Source organism: Silene latifolia, unplaced genomic scaffold, assembly GCF_048544455.1.
Source record: "Silene latifolia isolate original U9 population unplaced genomic scaffold, ASM4854445v1 scaffold_62:4597612-6569265, whole genome shotgun sequence".
Lineage (NCBI taxonomy): Eukaryota > Viridiplantae > Streptophyta > Magnoliopsida > Caryophyllales > Caryophyllaceae > Silene > Silene latifolia.
In genome coordinates this window covers 97835-118402 of record NW_027413539.1, presented here as the reverse complement: position 1 = coordinate 118402, position 20568 = coordinate 97835, and the positions used below count along the sequence as shown (strand labels likewise).

Here is a 20568-nt window from a genome sequence, read left to right as displayed (position 1 = left end):
GGCATTAAGTCAAGAATCTTATGTCGATAAGATTCTTCGACGCTTCAACATGGACCAATCCAAAAGAGGCTTGGTTCCTATGGTAAGTGGGACCATATTGAGCAAGTCTCAATCACCCACCGAACCCCAAGATGTTGAACGTATGAAGTTGATCCCTTATGCTTCCGCCATTGGATCAATCATGTATGCCATGATATGCACTCGTCCAGATGTCTCGTATGCTTTGAGCATGAGAGTAGATATAAAGGAAATCCTAGTGAGAGTCACTGGATTGCCGTTAAAAACATCCTTAAATACTTGCGAAGGACTAAGGATTATGTCCTAACGTTTGGAGGTGACTCCGAGCTCTGTGTTAAGGGTTATACGGACTCCAGTTTTCAAACAGACAGAGATGACATAAAATCACAAGTTGGTTTTGTTTTCATGCTCAATGGTGGTGCCGTTAGCTGGAGAAGCTTCAAGGAAGCTGTGACTGCGGATTCTACAATGGAGGCTGAGTACATAGCAGCATCAGAAGCTGCCAAGGAAGCTGTATGGATCAACCAATTCTTGGAAGGGCTAAAGGTAGTACCTACCGCCAATAATCCCATTACTCTCTATTGTGACAACAATGGGACTATCTTCCAGGCTAAAGAGCCCAAGTCTAGTAATAAATCTAGACATGTACTTAGAAAGTTTCATGTAATTAGAGATTTCATTGAAAGAAAGGAAATTGCGATTGTTAAGGTTGGGACGGATGATAACATTGCAGATCCGCTCACCAAGCCTTTATCGCAGGCTAAGCATGATAGACATATTGTGTCCATGGGACTTAAACGCATGCCAGTTTTATGTTAGACATTGATATGAAATAAATGAACTTGTTTTATTTATTCATATGTATAATCACATTTGTCTTTTATTTTTCATTACCTTGTCATATTCAAATGGGTTGTGGAGACAAGATTGAACCCCATTAAAGTGTACTAAATTGACATAGTAATCGCCCATAGTCACTTGTATGAGGTGACGTCTCGAAGTGACTAGAATGTGATGCGATTGATGGCAAGTTCAAGTGCCATAGAGTTGATGTGTCATATTTTTATATTATTTTCACCCCTCTTTTAGCTCGATTTTACATGACAATTGCACTTTATAAAATTATTTTATGAGTTAATTCCGTGTTCTAGGTGTTTTGCATGCATTATTGTGTTTTTGTAGAAAATGAAGCAATTGTCGGATTTTTCCTATCATTTTGGCATTCACCGAGAATCACGAGGCTACTTGAGACGAGTCTTGGCCATGGAAAGTCATTTTGGGAAGATTCTTGCAACTCCAAGCATATAATTTACTATATTTTATATACTTATTTTCCATAACTTTACATTGATTTTAAGCATTATAGTGTATTTTAATAATAAATTCCTTCCTATAACATTTTACTGCAATTATATAATTATTTGTAGGAAGGAGCTATTTTGATGCTGATATTAGCTAAACAGCTAAGCGAGGCGATGAATAAAAACTGGCAAAACAATTAAGGACTTCAAGCTCAAACTCAAAATCTCCAAGTCCACAAAATAAAAACGAAGCCGTCCAATATAAAATGAATGCCAACTATTGAATAATGTTGACAAGACCATCATTTTACAAATGATAAAATAAAGAAGCATATTCGTAGAAGTTAGTGCATTGAACACATCAAGTCTTGAAGCATTCAATTTGATGATGTTACATTGAAGGATTTTTACGAGCAAAACGCATGCAACATTTACATGGGTGAAGAGTTATTCTGATAATTACAACATGAAACATCTCAAATTAATTCTTTAATTCATGAAACATTCTTTATGTGAAGAAACTTCATGCACTAAAAGCATAAAACCGTAGGAATAATTTTATATGTAATGTATTTATATTAATTATTTGTTCTAAACGTACATGTATAATTAAATTTGAAAGCTCAAATGATCGCCTATATAATGGAGGTGATTTGCTTTTGAGAAGTACGAAAAACATAGAGACATAGACATCAAATAATAAAATAATTAGTTCCATATTAAATTCTATCCATTCTCTCATTATTTACATCAATTACCTTTATTATATTTTGATATTGTTTATGCTATTATTTGACCAATTTATATATTGTTACCATGTTCATATTTATTCATCTTATTGTTGTTAGTCTACTCATAATTATGTGTGAGTAGTTTATTAATCTAGGGGAGGGGAAGCCATGTTTGATTAGACATTTACACATGTTGAATTAGAGAATTATATTATCAAATTGTTGCTTATAATACATGCTTGTTTCATATTGTTAATCTTTGATTGTTGGCCATAATTGTTGATTAATTTGTTATTCATTTCCTAAGAGCGAAAGTCGGGAATTAAATTAGGCAAAGTATGTTTTAATAGTTCGATCTAATTTGTGTGAGAGCTCGTTAGTAATCATTCTATGGTTGGGTAATAGACCGAGAGGAAATTGCTAATAACCTAAACAACATTTGATTTTATGTTCGTCTGATTTGACATCGATTTATGCTAATCTACATGTGTGACCCCATTCCTCCTAGATCCTTATTCATAATTGTTTACAACTTATTTTTCATCATTGCTTTTACTTTAATCAAATCAAACCAAACCAAATCGTGACCGACCTTGATAGAAATCTACTCATAGCTTGTCATATTGCGTCCACCGTCTCCCTGAGATCGACCCCTACTTCCCTAACTACAATCATTTGTTGTTAGCTATGCCTAGGGTATTTTATCTTTGTTAGGTACGCGATAAGCCTACCAAATTTTGGTGCCGTTGAGGGGGAGCACGGTTTTGTTTGCTTTGTGATTAGTTGATTTCTATCTTGTTTTTCTTTGTCTTAAGAAGCACTTGTTCTTAAGACCGTTACTCACGATCTCCTCTAGGTTGGTGTCTTATGCACAGGTCCTCTCGGATTGGTCAATTACTTCCAATCGATCCCGAGCCCGAAAGAACTTTGCATAGACGACTGCGCTTCTTTAAGGAGATTTCTGAAGCTACATCTATTGAAGGACTTGAAAGTGTGAGGAGATCTTACGAAGAAGATATTCAAATTATTGAGGAAGAGGGGGATTCTAGTTCAACACCACCAATCAAGAAGATGGTTCGTTTATCCGATCACTCCAAGCCCACCGCGGCAATGCTTCCTAGGGGGGCATTGTTACTACCCAAATTGGTGCGGCAGATTTTGAAATCAAGTCGGCTTTCATTAGCCTTGTTGAGAGGAAGCAATTTGGTGGGAGTCCAACGGAAGATCCTAATTTACATGTTCAAAATTTTTGCGACTATTGCTCGATGATTAGGCAACCGGGGGTTACACAAGCTCAAATTAGGGAGATACTTTTCCCTTTTTCTTTGAGATACAAAGCCAAGTTGTGGATTAATAGCCTTGATAGAGCCACAATGGAAATTACCGATTGGGATTCATTGGCTCTTGCATTTTATCAAAATTATTTTCCCCGGGAGAAGACCCAACAATTGAGAAGCCAAATCACAGGATTCCGTCAAAATGGTCATAAAAGTTTGTTTGAAGCATGGGAAAGGTATAAGGAGTTGCAAAGAGAGTGCCCTCATCACGGGTTAGATCCATGGTTCCTTGCCATTACATTTTATAATGGTTGTTGTGCCGAGTCTCATCGAGTTCTAGATTTCGCTAACAACGAGAGATTTGACCAAATTGATACGGAACTTGCTCATTCTACCATTGAATCCATGGCGGTGCATGATTCCCAATACGTCAACTCTCGTAACACCCCATTGAAAGACAAGGAAGAGGATACAACTATATCTCTTTTGAAAGCTCAAGTGGCTCTTCTCCAACAACAAATGGATAACCGAGGAGCAAGCTCATCCCAATCTCATGAACAAGTGAATGTTACTAGCCAAGTGATGGTATGTGAAGCTTGTGGAGGTGCGGGACATTGCACCGCTTTGTGTAGGGCATCTATTGAAGAGGTGAATGCTTTTCAAAGTTTTAGACAAAATCCCAGTCCTTTTTCCAACACCTACAATGAAGCTACAAAGTATCATCCAAACTTGTCCTACAAGAGCACCATTGTGCTAAATCCACAACATCAAATCCAAAATGTGCCACAACAACCAGAGGCATGTTCAAGCACCCCCACCGGGTTTTCAAAATCAAATTCAAAGGCCTCATTATCAACAAAATTTCCAACAAAGCTTTCAACAACCCTTCCAAAATCAACAAACTCAAGGTCAATTATCAAATTACCAACAATCCAACCAAGGATCAAATAAGATTGAGTCTTTGTTGACACAAGTGGTTGAGACACAAAGGAATATGGCCGCCCACATTCAAAAGAGCGATCAAGCTAGGGATGCGACAATCAAAATGCTTGAAACCCAAATAGCCTAACTTGCCACCTCAAGTGCCCAAAGACAACAAGGTCAATTACCACCTCAAGGTGCTCAACCTCATGACACCGCAAATGCTATTACTTTGAGGAGTGGTACCACTTATGATGAACCCCTTATGCCTAACGATGATGGTGGGTTAATTGGTGAGGAAAGTGGTGATGTTGAAGATGGCAACAAGGTTGATAGGTTGAGAAAGGTTGAGGATGTTTCAAAGAAAGTTGATGAGCCAATAGTGGTGGAAGATATGGAGGATGTTCCTCCAAAGAAGGATGATCAAGTCAAAGAGCCGGAAAAGATTCAAGTACCTTTCCCTCATATATTAAAGAAGGCCTAAAAGGAGACTCAATTTGGTAAGTTCATGGAAGTGGTGAAGAATTTGCAGGTAACCGTTCCTTTTATCGAATTAATCACCCAAATCCCTTCTTATACTAAGTTAATGAAAGACATTTTAACTAGGAAGAGGACTTTTGATAATGTTGAAACTATAGCATTCACCGCCGAGTGTAGTGCTCTTTTACAAAATAAGTCCCCTCCCAAGTTAAAAGATCCTGGTAGCTTTTCTATTCCATGCACTATTGGCACCTACACTATTGATAAAGCCTTATGCGATCTAGGTGCTAGTGTAAGTGTGATGCCATACTCAATTTGTGAAAGGCTAAACATGGGTGTCTTAAAATGTACTAGTGTCACCTTGCAAATGGCGGACCGTTATATAAAACGCCCTTTGGGTGTTTTGGAGGATGTGCCCGTCAAAGTTGGAAAGTTTTTCATTCCGGTTGATTTTATTGTTCTTGACATTGCCAAAGATTCATAAATCCCAATCAATTTGGGAAGGCCATTTTTACATACCGCGGGCGCGGTCATTGATGTCAAGAATGGTAAGTTAACATTGGAAGTAGGTGATGACAAGGGCACTTATAATTTAAATAATGCTATGAAGAGTCCAATGCTAGAGGAGTCATGTTATTTTCTTGAAGTTTTGGATGTTATTGATGTTATTGTAGATGACTCATTACCTCGATCTTTAAGCAAAGATCCTTTGGAGGCACTCTTGTTGTTGGAATCTTTTTCAGGTGATGGAGATATTGGAAGTGAAGAAATTGATGCTTTGGAGGTGGAATTAGATGGAGAGGAGCTACCATTGGAGGAATGCTCTCAATTCATAGGTTTGGTTGCTACTTCTACCAAGGTTGAGGTACAAAAACCCGAGCTTAAACCCCTCCCCTTGAATTTGAATTATGCTTTTCTTGACGAGTCGGAAATGTGTCCGGTCATAGTTAGTGCCCACTTGAGTGAGAGTCAATTGTCTTCATTGTTGGATGTGTTGAGAACACATAGGAAAGCCATTGGTTATACACTTGATGATTTGAGGGGTATAAGCCCTGATTTTTGCATGCATAGAATTCATCTTGAAGAGGATCATAAACCATGTGTCCAAGGTCAACGTCATTTAAATCCTAACATAAAAGACGTGGTAAAAAAGGAAGTCATGAAATTTTTGGATGCGGGAATTATTTATGCAATTTCCGATTCGAAATGGGTAAGTCCGGTCCAAGTGGTTCCTAAGAAAGGAGGGACCATTGTAGTAAAAAATGATAAAGATGAACTTATCCCCACTAGAATTATGACAGGATGGCGCATGTGCATTGACTATAGGAGGTTGAATTTGGCCACAAAAAAAGACCATTACCCATTGCCCTTTATTGACCAGAGATGTTAGAGAGGTTGGCATGTCATAAATACTTTTGCTACTTAGATGGTTATTCCGGATTCTTTCAAATACCAATTCACCCCGATGACCAAGAAAAGACCACTTTTACTTGCCCTTATGGTACCTTCGCCTACCGTAGGATGCCCTTTGGTCTATGTAATGCACCCGCAACCTTCCAACGTTGCATGACTATTATTTTCTCGGATTTTATTGAGTCAATCATGGAAGTTTTTATGGATGATTTTAGTGTCTATGGCACTACATTTGATGCATGTTTGGCTAACTTAACCAAGGTTTTGAAAAGATGTGAAGAAGTAGATTTGGTTTTAAATTGGGAGAAGTGCCACTTCATGGTGAATGAAGGAGTGGTGCTTGGTCATCTTGTTTCGGAAAGAGGTATTGAAGTGGATCGTGCTAAGGTCCAAGTTATTGAACAACTTCCCCCTCCCGTGAATGTTAAAGGTGTAAGGAGCCTTTTAGGCCATGCGGGGTTCTACCGTCGTTTCATTAAGTATTTTTCCAAAATTGCCAAGCCCCTTACCGAGCTCCTTTTAAAGGATGCTCCTTTTGTGTTTACTGATGCTAGTGACTATGCGGTAGGTGCCGTTCTTGGACAAAGAAAGGAAAAAGTGCTCCATGCTATCTACTATGCAAGCAAAACTTTGGATGAAGCTCAAATAAACTATGCCACCACCGAGAAGGAGCTTCTTGCTATTGTCTATGTCTTAGACAAATTCCGCTCCTATCTGATTGGATCCAAAGTCATTTTCCACTCCGATCATACCGCCTTAAAACATCTACTGTCAAAGAAAGAAGCAAAGCCAAGGCTTATTCGATGGATCTTGCTCTTGCAAGAATTTGATCTTCAGATTCGTGACAAGAAAGGGCTGAAAATGTTGTTGCCGATCACCTTTCCCGCTTGAGAGTTGATGATGGAAGAATTCATATTCCAATTAATGATTCTTTTGCCGATGACTCCTTGATGATGGTGGATTCAAATACTCCGTGGTATGCCAATATTGCCAACTATCTTGTTGGTCATGAGTTTCCACCAAACCTTTCATATCAACAAAAGAAGAAGTTCATGCATGATGCCAAGTTTTATCTATGGGATGATCCTTATTTGTTCAAGCATTGCTCCGATGGATTGTATCGGAGATGTATCCCACAATGGGATGTGAATGGTGTTCTAGAAGGTTGTCATTCTTCCCCTTATGGTGGTCACCATGGACCATCTAAGACCGTTTCTAAGATTCTCCAATCTGGGTTCTATTGGCCCACCATGTTCCAAGATGCCAAGAATTTCGTGATGACATGTGATGCTTGCCAAAGAACCGGCTCTATTTCATGGAGGCATGAGATGCCTCAAACCGGGATACTTGAAGTTGGAATTTTCGATGTATGGGGTATTGATTACCGAGGCCCTTTTCCTTCATCAAAGGGTAATCGTTACATCTTAGTCGTCGTTGACTACGTCTCTAAATGGGTAGAGGCAATTGCTACTCCAACCAATGATGCTCGTCATGTAATAAACTTGTTCAAGAAAATCATATTTCCACGCTTTGGTGTCCCTAGGACGGTGATTAGTGATCGTGGCAAGCATTTTGGTGAAAAACAACTTGATACATTGCTTGCTAAGTATGGAGTTTCTCATAGAAGAGGCTTGACCTATCATCCACAAACAAGTGGCCAAGTTGAAGTTTCAAATCGTGAGCTCAAGTACATACTTGAGAAAGTTGTTACCAAGTTAAGAAAGGATTGGAGTATGAAGCTAGATGACGCCTTGTGGGCATATAGGACTGTTTTTAAGACACCTATTGGCACCTCGCCATATAGGTTGGTCTATGGAAAAGCTTGTCATTTACCCGTGGAGATGGAGCAAAAAGCATACTGGGCAATCAAGGAGTTTAATTTTGATGCTACTTAATGTGGTGAGAAAAGGTTATTGCAACTTAATGAGCTTCATGAATTTCGTTTGCAGGCCTATGAGAGCTCCCGTCTTTATAAGGAGAAAACAAAACGTTGGCATGACAAGAAAATACTCAAGAAAGATTTTCAAATTGGTGACAAAGTGCTCTTGTTTAACTCCTGAATGGATTTTTCCGGGAAAGTTACGATCAAAGTGGTCTGGACCATACACCGTCATTAATGTCAACAAGCTTGGCTCTATTGAAGTAATGACCACCAATGGAGAGAAGTTCAAAGTCAATGGCCATCGTTTGAAGATTTATCATGAGAATGCTATCATTGGAGTTGTGGAGGAAGTTTTCTTGGACCTTCCGTCTTTGACGAATTAATTCTCAAGCTTCATTACGTCGTGCGGGACATAAAATCAGCGCTTCTCGGGAGGCAACCCGTGTTTTGTTGTAATTTTGAAAAATTTATTGCTTTCGTAGAATTAGAGACTTCTTTTTTAGTTTAGTTGTTATTTGAATTGTCATTTGTAGGTGAAAGAAGAAGAGCTCAAGAGGAGCCAAATTATGAAGAAGAAGATGTTGAGATGTTATTCCACCCGAGGGCCCTCACCCATCCTTGTATCCTTGGCCAGAGGATGGGTTTCCATCTTCTTCTGATCATGTTGCAAGTACTTATAACCCAGTCCATACTATTGTGGTTCGGATTATGGAGTTGAAGGCTTAGGAGGCGACTATGGAGGCTATGATTATTATGGTGGAAGCTCAAGTGGTGCAAGGGGTATTTATGACTATGCTAGTGACTACCAAGCTGGAGGTAGTTCCTTTAATGGTGCGTTGGGGTCCAGAGGTGATCACGCATCCAATGATGAGCCGAGCCACTGCTGGTGGCCCTTTTGTTGATGACGAAATGTATGACCCCCTTGTACATACTAGCTTGGGGGAGGCTAGATCGTTTAGTAAGCTTTCCTTCCTTTGCATTTATTTTTTCGTTCCCTTCCCCCATTAAACGTATTGTACCTTGCTGGATAATGTGCTGAAAACCGTTTTCTACGGTTTGATGGTTGTTTCTGTGTGCACATTGGGGACAATTTGATGTTTAGCTTGGGGGAGGAATTTGCATCTAGTTAGAGCATATTAGTTAGCTTTGCATATAGTTTAGTTGAAAAAAAAAATCAAAAATTTGAAAAATTGTTCTTCTCTTGTGACTTTGTGATGCTTACCCGCACTTGAGCTTACTATTTTCTCTCCTTGCTTATCCCAATTGTAGCTTTATAGCTAATGATTCGTACTTATCGACGGGATTTTGCATACATAGGGATGTCTTGACATAGTGAGTGGATGGAATTTAGATCTAGTAGGCTTGATCTTGACATTGGCAACCTAAAAAATTGGTAAGGTAGAGCCTCTAACGACCGGTGCATCTATATCCGGTCTCATCTAGGTGTGTGTAGGTCTCCTTATGGTGTACGTCATGTCAAAACGCATAAGTATGGTCTTTATCCCATTTCTAACGAGCATTGCATTCATATTTTGCGAGCATTTGAAGCCGTTCACATGACTATTGTTGCCCATTTTGAAACCCTCTCACACATTTCCTCATATCTGGCTACATTAAAAACTTGTCTACCTTGTTGAGCTACTAACTTTATCATTTGTGTTTGGGTGCTTATTTGAGATATTGCTCAGCTTATGTCATTGTGAGCTTGGTTGGGCGGAATTACTGATTTTCGTACCTTTGTGTCTACTTGAAATGTTATCTTGAGATTGAAAAAGGAGGATGAAAGGAAATTGAGGAGTTGAGAAAAACAAAGTGAAATTTGTGAAGAATGAAAAAAGAAGGTGAATTGAAAAAAAAAAGTTGAAAAAAGTGACGAAAAGAAAGAAAATCAAAGAAAGAAGCATGATCAAAATGAAAAAAAAAATGAATTTGTTGAAAATTTTTAGAAAAGAAGAAGAGAAGAGGTTTGTGAAATAACTTCTATGTTGTTTTTTTTTTTTTTTTTTTTTTTTTTTTGGCAACTGAACAGAAAGGTTCCTAGTGCAAGCTCATGGCTTGTTTTGCCAATCCATGAGCTCTAGTGTTCTGATTCCTGCGAACATAACTAAAACAAAAGCAATGAAAAGCAGTAGAAAGAGAAGTGATTTCCCCCAAGATGCCAGAAATATGATGGTGTATGGTAGCCTTCCCCATCCATTGAGTTAGGAGCTGAAGGCAATCAGTGGAGACTTCAAGATGGAGAATGACAGCCTGTCGTGCCCACTTAATGGCCTCTCTGATACCTAAAGCTTCCGCTTGAAGGGACGATTCAGCCCGACCTCGCATAAATCCTTCATATCTGATATCGCCCTCAGTCCCAAGAACCACCCATCCAAAACCTGCAAGACGCGAGTCGATCCAGCCGGCATCAACTAAAATACGTACCATAGAACATGAGGAGAAAGCACCAATAGAGTAAACAGGTCTCCCCATGCGGAGCATTTGAAGACCATCAAAATCCATCAGATTATCCTGCTCTTCAGGGCCATAGCCAGGCGGATGGAGAGTGTCATTGGTGCGCCTATTGGTTGCCTGTAAGACATCCGTAACCATTTGGCGAGCTTTGGAGAAGAAAACCACAGGGTGAAAAGAACCACCCTTAAAAACAATGTCATTCCTTAAGTTCCATAGGCTCACCAAGATCGCGAGAAAGTGGACAACCAGAGTAACCCCATCCTCCAACTTGTACAAATAAAGGATCCAATTTACAATCCAAGTTCGAACATCGAGTGAGGGAAATTGGCCAACATTAATGCCCAGAACAGAACTCGCCCAAATCGCGAGCTAATAGTACAATCCCGGAAAAGGTGGTCAAGTGTCTCTAAGGGGTCCCTGCCAGTGCCGCACAAAGCACAAGATGAATCCCAAGCTAAATCTCTTTTAACAAACTCACTACCCACCGGAAGCGACCCTGTAATAATTTTCCATAGAAGGATCTTCCAAGTTTGGGGGCCTGGGAGGTGCCATAACTTTTTCCTACAGAAAGGTTTCCAATCTGTATGAACCCGGTCTTTGTCCTTGCTGGATCCGTGCTCATTGAAGTACTCTTGAAAGATAATACCATACCCACTCTTGACAGTGTAAGAGTCGCTGCTAGTGAACGGCCAAAAAACCTCATCTTTCGTTCGAGAGCAGGAAAGGGGAATAGCAAGGATCTGATTCACGCTTTCCTCCGCAAAGAGTAAGCTTATTAAGCCTTCATTCCACCCACCATTGTTGAAGCAGATATCTTTGACCCGGAGATCTTTAAGGAAAGTAAAACTCTCATCCAAAAGGCAATCTTTGGGATCAGGAGTTTGGCTATTAACCCATTTCTTGTCCCATACATTGAGATTTGACTCAATCCCCGGCTTCCAGCCAATATGTTCTCTTATAAGTTTCAGACCATGCATTATGCTTCGTGCCCCCCAGGAAAGGGATTTTCTACTACATAGCCAATTTTGGTTCTCAAGACCCCAAGGTCCCATGAGTTTCGCTCGGAAGATCAAACAGAACAGTGATTTCTCATCGGAGATGAGTCGCCACGCATGCTTTGCCAATAAAGCCTGATTGAGGCAGTCCACATTGCGAATACCTAGGCCTCCTTCCCTCTTTGGTAAACTGGTGAAATTTCTACTACGCCAGTGAAGACATTTACCTGATTTACTTCCAGCCCACCAAAATTGTGACAAAAGGGCATTAATCCTTTTGGTTACACTTACCGGCATTTTAAATACCGATAGAAAGAAAATGGAGAGATTTGATAGGACAGAAGAGATTAAAGTAAGTCTGCCAGCTGAAGAGAGAAAAATCCCATTCCATGAAGAAATTCTTTTAGTCACAGATTCCACAAGACCCTTAAAGACCTCCTTTTTTGATTCCTAAAACTCAGTCGGAAGGCCTAGATACTTTCCGAAACCTTTATTATGTTTAATATTGAGTGCTTTCAAACAAAACCGCATCCTCCGAAGCGTTGTGTTTGGGCTGAAGATGATCCCCGACTTGTCCTCATTCACAACATGTCCCGAGGCATTACAGTAAGTATCAAGAATACGTTTTAGATAGCGAACAGTCATACCTCTGTCTTGAAAGAAGAACACAGAATCATCCGCAAAAAAGAGATGTGTTAAGGGAGGTACACCACGACATAGCCGAATACCTTGAAATTTTCCCTCCTTTTGTGCACACTCCACATTGCAAGATAACACCTCCATGCAGAGAATGAAGAGATACGGCGATAGAGGGTCACCTTGTCGAAGGCCACGTTGTGGCTTGAAAGACTGAAGAGAAGTTCCATTTAGGAGGATTTCATAACTTACTGAAGAAACACAGTTCATAATCAAGGTAACCAACCGCTCCGGGAAACCAAATTTGAGTAACATAGCGTGTAGAAAATCCCACTTGACCCGATCAAAAGCCTTGCTCATATCTGCTTTAAAAGCCACCTTGCCAAATTTGCCACGCTTATGTGCGTTCACCTTATGAATCGCTTCATGAGCGAGCAAAATATTGTCGCTAATACTCCTTCCGGCCAGAAAAGCATTTTGATAGTCACCAACGAGGTAACCCATAACTTTCTGAATACGATTTGTAATGCATTTGGTAACTATCCTCATGAACACATTACAGAGACTAATCGGGCGGTAGTCCTTCACTTCTTCAGGGTTATCGCATTTGGGAACAAGAGTGATGAAAGTGCGATTCATTTCCCTAAGAACAAAACCTGAATTTAAAATGGAAAGGATAGCCTTCGTGCAATCCTTTTTCACAAGGTGCCAACAACGCTGGTAGAAAATAGCCGGTATACCATCCGGTCCAGGAGACTTCATCGGGCCCATTTGGAAGACGGCCCGACGAACCTCCTAAACGTGAAGGGCTTATTCAAAGCATGAGTTCTATGTTGTTAATCATGAGTTTTGGGAAGTTTACTTTTATTTTGAATTAAAAGGAAGTCGAATTGCTGATTTTGGCTTCATGTCCTCTACTTGAGATTTGGTTAGAGTTTGGATTGAGCATCCATGCACATCTTGGTTAGTTGCTAGCTTAACTTAGCACCACTTTCCATAATTCATTTGTTCCCCCTTCTTACCCATATCCCTTTACCTTATTTTACCAATGGCTTCTTTCTATGCTTGCATTTGATTGCTTTGACTTGTGGACGTGGAATGATTACCATATTAGGTTGTGGGCGCACTCTCATGAGTCAGAGTAGGTGAGTGCCATTCAAATAAATTGCCTTTTACATACATGTGTGCTTGAGTGAACCGCGAGAGTCCATTGTCAAAAGATCATGCAAGAGCCGAAAAGTTTAGATGAAGTCTTTCATGCTACGCCGCCATGTAAATCTCATCCATGTTTTTGCATTCTCCCTATGCCCATGTTGTTTCGGGATTATGATTCATTGTGCTTGTTAGCTGATGTTGGGATTTGCAATTGATGAGATTTAGTGACTCGTTGCCCTTGTCTTGATTTGTACGCTTGCTTGAGGACAAGCAAGGGCTTAGCTTGGGGGAATTTGATGTGTCGTATTTTTATATTATCATCACCCCTCTTTTAGCTCGATTTTACATGACAATTGCACATTATAAAATGATTTTATGAGCTAATTTCGTGTTCTAGGTGTTTTGCATGCATTATTGTGTTTTTGTAGAAAATAAATCAATTGTCGGATTTTTCCTATCATTTTGGCATTCACCGAGAATCACGAGGCTACTTAAGACGAGTCTTGGCCATGGAAGGTCATTTTGGGAAGATTCTTGCAAACCCAAGCATATAATTTACTATATTTTATATACTGATTTTCCATAATTTCACATTGATTTTAAGCATTATAGTGTATTTTAATAATAAATTCCTTCCTATAACATTTTACTGCAATTATATAATTATTTGTAGGAAGAAGTTATTTTGATGCTGATATTAGCTAAATAGCTAAGCGAGGCGATGAATAAAAACTGGCAAAACAATTAAGGACTTCAAGCTCAGACTCAAAATTTCCAAGTCCACAAAATAAAAACGAAGTCGTCCAAAATAAAATGAATGCCAACTATTGAATAATGTTGACAAGACCATCATTTTACAAATGATAAAATAAAGAAGCATATTCGTAGAAGTTAGTGCATTGAACATCAAGTCTTGAAGAATTCAATTTGATGATGTTACATTGAAGGATTTTTACGAGCAAAACGCATGCAACAGTTACATGGGTGAAGAGTTATTCTGATAATTACAACATGAAACATCTCAAATTAATTCTTTAATTCATGAAACATTCTTTATGTGAAGAAACTTCATGCACTAAAAGCACAAAACCGTAGGAATAATTTTATATGTAATGTATTTATATTAATTATTTGTTCTAAACGTACATGTATAATTAAATTTGAAAGCTCAAATGATCGCCTATATAATGGAGGTGATTTGCTTTTGAGAAGTACGAAAAACATAGAGACATAGACATCAAATAATAAAATAATTAGTTCCATATTAAATTCTATCCATTCTCTCATTATTTACATCAATTACCTTTATTATATTTTAATATTGTTTATGCTATTATTTGACCAATTTATATATTGTTACCATGTTCATATTTATTCATCTTATTGTTGTTAGTCTATTCATAATTATGTGTGAGTAGTTTCTTAATCTAGGGGAGGGGAAGCCATGTTTGATTAGCCATTTACATATGTTGAATTAGAGAATTATATTATCAAATTGTTGCTTATAATACATGCTTGTTTCATATTGTTAATCTTTGATTGTTGGCCATAATCGTTGATTAATTTGTTATTCATTTCCTAAGAGCGAAAGTCGGGAATTGAATTAGGCAAAGTATGTTTTAATAGTTCGATCTAATTTGTGCGAGAGCTCGTTAGTAATCATTCTATGGTTGGGTAATAGACCGAGAGGAAATTGCTAATAACCTAAACAACATTTGATTTTATGTTCGTCTGATTTGACATCGATTTATGCTAATCTACATGTGTAACCCCATTCCCCCTAGATCCTTATTCATAATTGTTTACAACTTACTTTTCATCACTGCTTTTACTTTAATCAAATCAAACCAAACCAAATCGTGACCGACCTTGATAGAATTCTACTCATAGCTTGTCATATTGCGTCCACCGTCTCCCTGAGATCGACCCCTACTTCCCTAACTACATTCATTTGTTGTTAGCTATGCCTAGGGTATTTTATCTTTGTTAGGTACGCGATAAGCCTACCAAGAGTCATATGAGATGACTAGTCGATCACATAGGCAGACTGTTAGGAACAGTTTGTCGGGCCTAATGACCGCTTATAGAGTTCTGGCAAATTTATATAGCCTAGTCGTGGCAAGAACTACTAAAGTATTCTAATGAATCTATTCTTTTGACTAAAGACTATTCACCCAAGGTGGCACAATTTCAGAGTAACTTTGATTTATGATCCTACGACCTTCGTAAATTGGGTTAAAGGGCTTATTTTGGGTTATGATGAGTTGTGGCTAGTCGAAGGGAATAGTGCGATAGGAATTGTCCACCCCTTTGTCAGGGTTGAAACAATATCTCAGGGCCACTCGAGGAGTAATAAACTGGAAATGCGTGGCCACGCTCGGAAGGTATCTATGGTAGATAACTCCGGTCAATCACTTATTCTCCAGATCGAGGAAACCACTCTCGATGTGATCACTTGCAAGTACGACCTGAAAGACACCTTGCATTAAGTGGGAGATAGTAATAGGACAAGAGAATTGGTGACGCACACTTGTCGAGGACAAGTGGGAGATTGTTGGAGTTTGTGTCCCCTACAATAATGCAATCACAATTGTAGATCATGATGATCACATATTTAAATCTCATATTTAAGAATACAAGAGGGAAATTAATATTTTACAGCCAACTGGTCCACACATGTCGGTAATGATTGGCTGACTAGAGTTTGACATACTGTCGTGCGATGGTGGTGATCAGTTGATACCCTGGGGTCATACCTATAGGATAATAATCTTAATTGATCATTTAATTAATCGTATGCCAATACGAGTTGATTAAATTGCTTAAAATTGACGGATGATTTGTGAGTAAAATTATCGTATCTCATTATAATTCGATTAAATTGGATACGGTCTAAGTAATCGAATTGTTTTATTACTTAGATTAATTTATTGTTTACGAAACAATTGAAACAAGTTGAATAATTTATTATAAATACAAGTCGTTGTAATTTATAATTCGATAAACCATTTTGGTACAAGTAATCAGGAATTACTAGTTAAATTTTTTATGTGACATATTTTATTAATATGTTGATTTTTAATATGTTAAAAATACACTATAGTATAACATGTCATGTAACATGTGACACATGACAAAATTAACAAATGACAAAATAAAATGGACCTTCCATTTTATGTGTGTACCGAAAAAAAGGAGGGAGTATTAGAGTTAAATTGTGTTGACTATTTTAAATAAGGGAAACACAATAATTATACTCTGATGTAGCCATGCACACCTTGTCTTATCTTGAGAAGAACAAAGACTATGCATTGGCCTATTTCCCCCTCCCCACCGGTTTTCTAGAGTAAAGAGGAAAGAGTTTTTCCTCTATTTATTATTCACTACTTACCACATTGTTTTCTAGTGTTAGAAAATAATTACTCTCTACAATTTGTGAAAGACTTAGAGAAAGAAAACTCATAAAAAATCCTCCTCTCTTGACCGAAATAAAAGAGGACAAAAACACCATTTTTGTGTCAAGTTTAAGCTTGATTTTAATTAATACTAGTTCATATTAATTATTATTATTAAGGGTATTACCATGGGTATAATTCCTTTGGAAAGATTCTCCACTTGAATCTTGTTCTTCCATCTTTGGAAAGCTCAAGAACTAGTAAGAAGGTGAACTTACTAGTACCCATATTGCCGAATATTCAATGTAAGAATCGATTTTCTTTCTATACTTTTCAATTGTTTTGCATGCATAAGATCTGATTTAATTTTATGACTAAATTAAGTTATCATACTATGAATATGTAAACATATGTGATTAATGAATCTCAACACAAATGGCATCACAGACCACTTATATAACCCATGCTTTGTTTTGAAGGCAGTCTTCCATTCATCTCTCTCCCTGATTCTCACCTAATGATACCCTTGCTTGAGATCAATTTTAGAGAAAACCTAGGAACCACTCACTTCATCAAGCATATCATCTAACCTTGTGATTGGGAATATATACTTGACAGTAATATTGTTGATGGCTCTGCTATCAGTACACATTCTCCATGTTTCATGTTTCTTAGGAACAAGCAATGCAGGGACTGCACAAGGACTTAGAGATTCCCTGACAAAGCCCTTGCTCATGAGCTCCTCAATTTGGTGTTGTAACTCCTTGGTGGCTGCTAGATCACTCATGTAAGAAGGTCTGTTAGGCAGTACAACACCTGGTAAAAGATCAATATGGTGTTCAATTCCCCTCAGGGGTGGCAATTCACTAGGCAGTTCTTTTGGAAAAACATCCCTGAACTTATGGATCAAAGTTTCAATTTCTGCAGGCAACCTTGAACCCTCCTCTTCAGTCACTTCCTTGGATAGCAGGATTAATACAGGTTAATTCTGTTTCATTTCTTGGATCATGGCAGCCTTAGATAAGAACAGTACACCATTGATCTTTTCTCGCATGTTTGGACTCCCATAGTTTCTTTGATTTGGTGGTAAGGGGGTCAGGGTGACCTTATTACCTTCATGTTTGAAGCTGTAAATATTTTCCTTCCCCTGATGAGTTGTATTCCTGTCAAACTCCCATGGCCTCCCTAACAGCAGGTGGCAAGCATCCATGGGTACAACATCACACAGTACCTCATCCTTGTACACTTTCCCAATAGAGAATGGAACTAGACATTGTTTGTCAACCTTAACCTCTGCTCCTTTATTAAACCATCTAAGTTTGTAAGGATTTGGGTGATCCTGAGTCACCAGATTCAGCTTGTTGACCATGGTGATGGAAGCCACATTGGTACAGCTCCCTCCATCTATGATCAAGTTACAAACCCTTCTTTGAACTATGCATCTACTCCTGAAAATCAGGGATCTCTGGTCAGCTTCTACGGGTGCCTATTGTGAATGCATAACTCTCCATAAGACCAATCTATGCCCTGTGTCAGGGTGAGCTACAACCTGATCTTGGCTTGATTCCTCCTCAGCTTCCATTTCTTTCAGCACTAGGTTCTCTTCCTCCTCACACTCAACCAATCCTTCCCTTTCCCACTCTTCTACTTCCATTGCTATCAGTTCTCTCTTAGAAGGACAATCCTTCCTGAAGTGGCCATATCCTTGACACTGAAAGAATTTGATCTTTCCCTCAGTCACAGATGGGTTGGTTTTCTGGTTAATGAGGGCTTTTCCTTTATCTTGTGTAGGTGGTGCAGCTGGTTTGGGTATACTACCAATCCTGACACCAGTAAAAGGTCTGACTGCAGGTCTAGTGGTAGTTTTAGACACAATAGGCTTAGACTTTACCATTTTTTCAACTCTCAAAGACAAGTTGACTACATCATCATAAGACCACAGGGGTTGCATCCTAACCATTGTAGCAATATTCTTATCAAGACCCTCCAGAAACCTAGCAATCCTTTGCTCAGATTTTTCATTAATCTCACATTGTAAGGTTAACTGCTCAAACTCCCTCAGGTAGGTCTCAACTGGTCTCTCATCTTGTCTAAGTTTGGACAGTTTAATAAAGAGATCTTGAGTGTAATTCTTGGTGACAAATTTACTCAACATCTTTTTCTTAAGCTTAGACCAAGACCTAATTGGTTCTTTTCCTTCCCTAATCCTTTGGTGTTTCAGGTTATCATACCAAAGAGAAGCATATCCCTTTAGTTTCAAGATATCAACTTTAAACGCCTTAACATCAGTGTAACCTTTATACTCAAAAATTTTCTCAATATCCGTAATCCATTCTAATAAATCATCAGGATTTAGGCTATCAGAAAATTCAGGGATTTCTATCTTTAAATGCTTGTCTGTGTGCTCAGGAACCTCCTCTTGGGTTTTGATGCTCTCCTCAGATTCTGATTCATACCCAGGTGGTGGTTGTCATCTCCCTGCTCCCACAAAGAAGCCTCTACCTCTACCTTTTCCTCTGGCAGGTGGTTGTCTTCTTGGATCATGGTTTGGAAACCTCTTCATCACTACATGGACAGCATTAAGTAGTGTGTCCACATTTTCTGCAAGATTTTCTATTCTGGTCTCAATACCAGCAAGTCTCTCTTCACTCATGGTTGTTTTTGTATTTTTGTTGTAGGTAGGGAAAATGAACTCACAGTTTCTCTCAACCCTAGACTAACACAAAGGTGGAATTGTGTTAAACCTTGCTCTGATTACCAAACTTCAGTGTCAAACCCCAGGTCTGACACAAAGACTCAATCTTTACTTAAACAGGAGTTCCCTGAATTCTTTCAGGAAATGCAACAGACTTCAGGATTAGGTTAAAAATACCAAATAACCTGCTAAAATCATGAAATTTGGTCACAAGCTAGTTAAATGAGTAAACTAACTCTGATTACAATTTCAGGAAATTTGAAGCACTCCAAGTAATTTTGATAAATTAATTAATGTTGCCTGACAGAAGAAAATCAGACAAATTGAGATAGGATTGATGTTGAGACTGAACAAGGAACAAGGGATATAATTATCAACTCAAATCCCACAGAATAATCACAGGGAAGCAAGCTAACAATTTAGACAACTTAAACTGGAAATTATCACAGCCAAGCACAGATAAAAACCAACTCAAGTTAACAGCAAGACTAAACAACCCACAATCTAAGCACAGGATTGAAAGAACCTCACTAACAGACTTTGTTCAACACCTACAGTCTAAGCACAAGATGTTAACAGGCCTGACTCTTAACTACAGACTAAACATAAGTTATGGAGATTTAAAATTGAGAGAAGACTCAGGCTTAATATTCATCAAAAAGCTGCCTCAATGCAGTTAGAGGAGAGGTCCTTATATAGGTCTTCCTCTTGGAATTCTGTTACAAACTTTAACCTAAAAATCTCAACCAAGGGCCAGGATTAGTTCTTAGGACATAAATAAAGTACTTGAAATATTTTACAATGAGGACAAAATGATTTAAAGGAAACTGCAATAAACAACAGAAAGTCTACACTGATAGTGACATGTTGCTTCTTAGGCTGCTATGTTAATTTGGCTGGGAGTATAAGGACGAATGGGTGCAGTAGAGGCCTTGACTTTGGGTCTTAGGTGGTATCTGAATTATGGAGAGACAATCAAAAACTTCCCAGCAACAGCTCCTTCTTTGTTTAACCAGAAATGACAATTTGCTTTATGCTTTATGTCCCTTTCAGTAGTTTAACTTTCCTCTTGATTGCAGGGTGAATTAGGCCTGGCTCCTTAGGACTTTTCTGATCTTAGTTGGTCAATGTTTCTGCTGGCCAAGGTGGCAGCTGGTGGTTGAGCTTATACTGATACTTGAGACCTCCCAAAGCAGGTCTGGCAGGGGTTGTTAA

The 20568-nt window shown here is 38.6% G+C and overlaps 2 protein-coding genes and 1 non-coding gene across 3 annotated transcripts; 1 reads left to right on the top strand and 2 right to left on the bottom strand.

Annotated features, from left to right (window-relative positions):
• Nucleotides 1–3423: 3423 nt before the first annotated feature.
• Nucleotides 3424–6062, top strand: LOC141639941 (uncharacterized). The gene is made up of 5 exons (XM_074448910.1): nt 3424–4235; nt 4411–4699; nt 4781–5020; nt 5339–5593; nt 6030–6062. The coding sequence occupies exons 1-5, from the start codon at nt 3424–3426 to the stop codon at nt 6060–6062; spliced, it is 1629 nt and encodes a 542-aa protein (XP_074305011.1).
• Nucleotides 3495–3602, bottom strand: LOC141639951 (small nucleolar RNA R71). The gene has a single exon (XR_012542777.1). It is a non-coding gene; the product is annotated as a small nucleolar RNA R71 (small nucleolar RNA).
• Nucleotides 6063–17211: 11149 nt separating the features above from the next.
• Nucleotides 17212–19311, bottom strand: LOC141639939 (uncharacterized). The gene is made up of 5 exons (XM_074448909.1): nt 19167–19311; nt 18208–19103; nt 17890–18144; nt 17772–17843; nt 17212–17616 (listed from the first exon to the last, which is right to left on the bottom strand). Exons 1-5 carry the CDS (start codon nt 19309–19311, stop codon nt 17212–17214), a joined length of 1773 nt encoding a protein of 590 aa, XP_074305010.1.
• Between the last annotated feature and the right edge of the window lie 1257 nt (nt 19312–20568).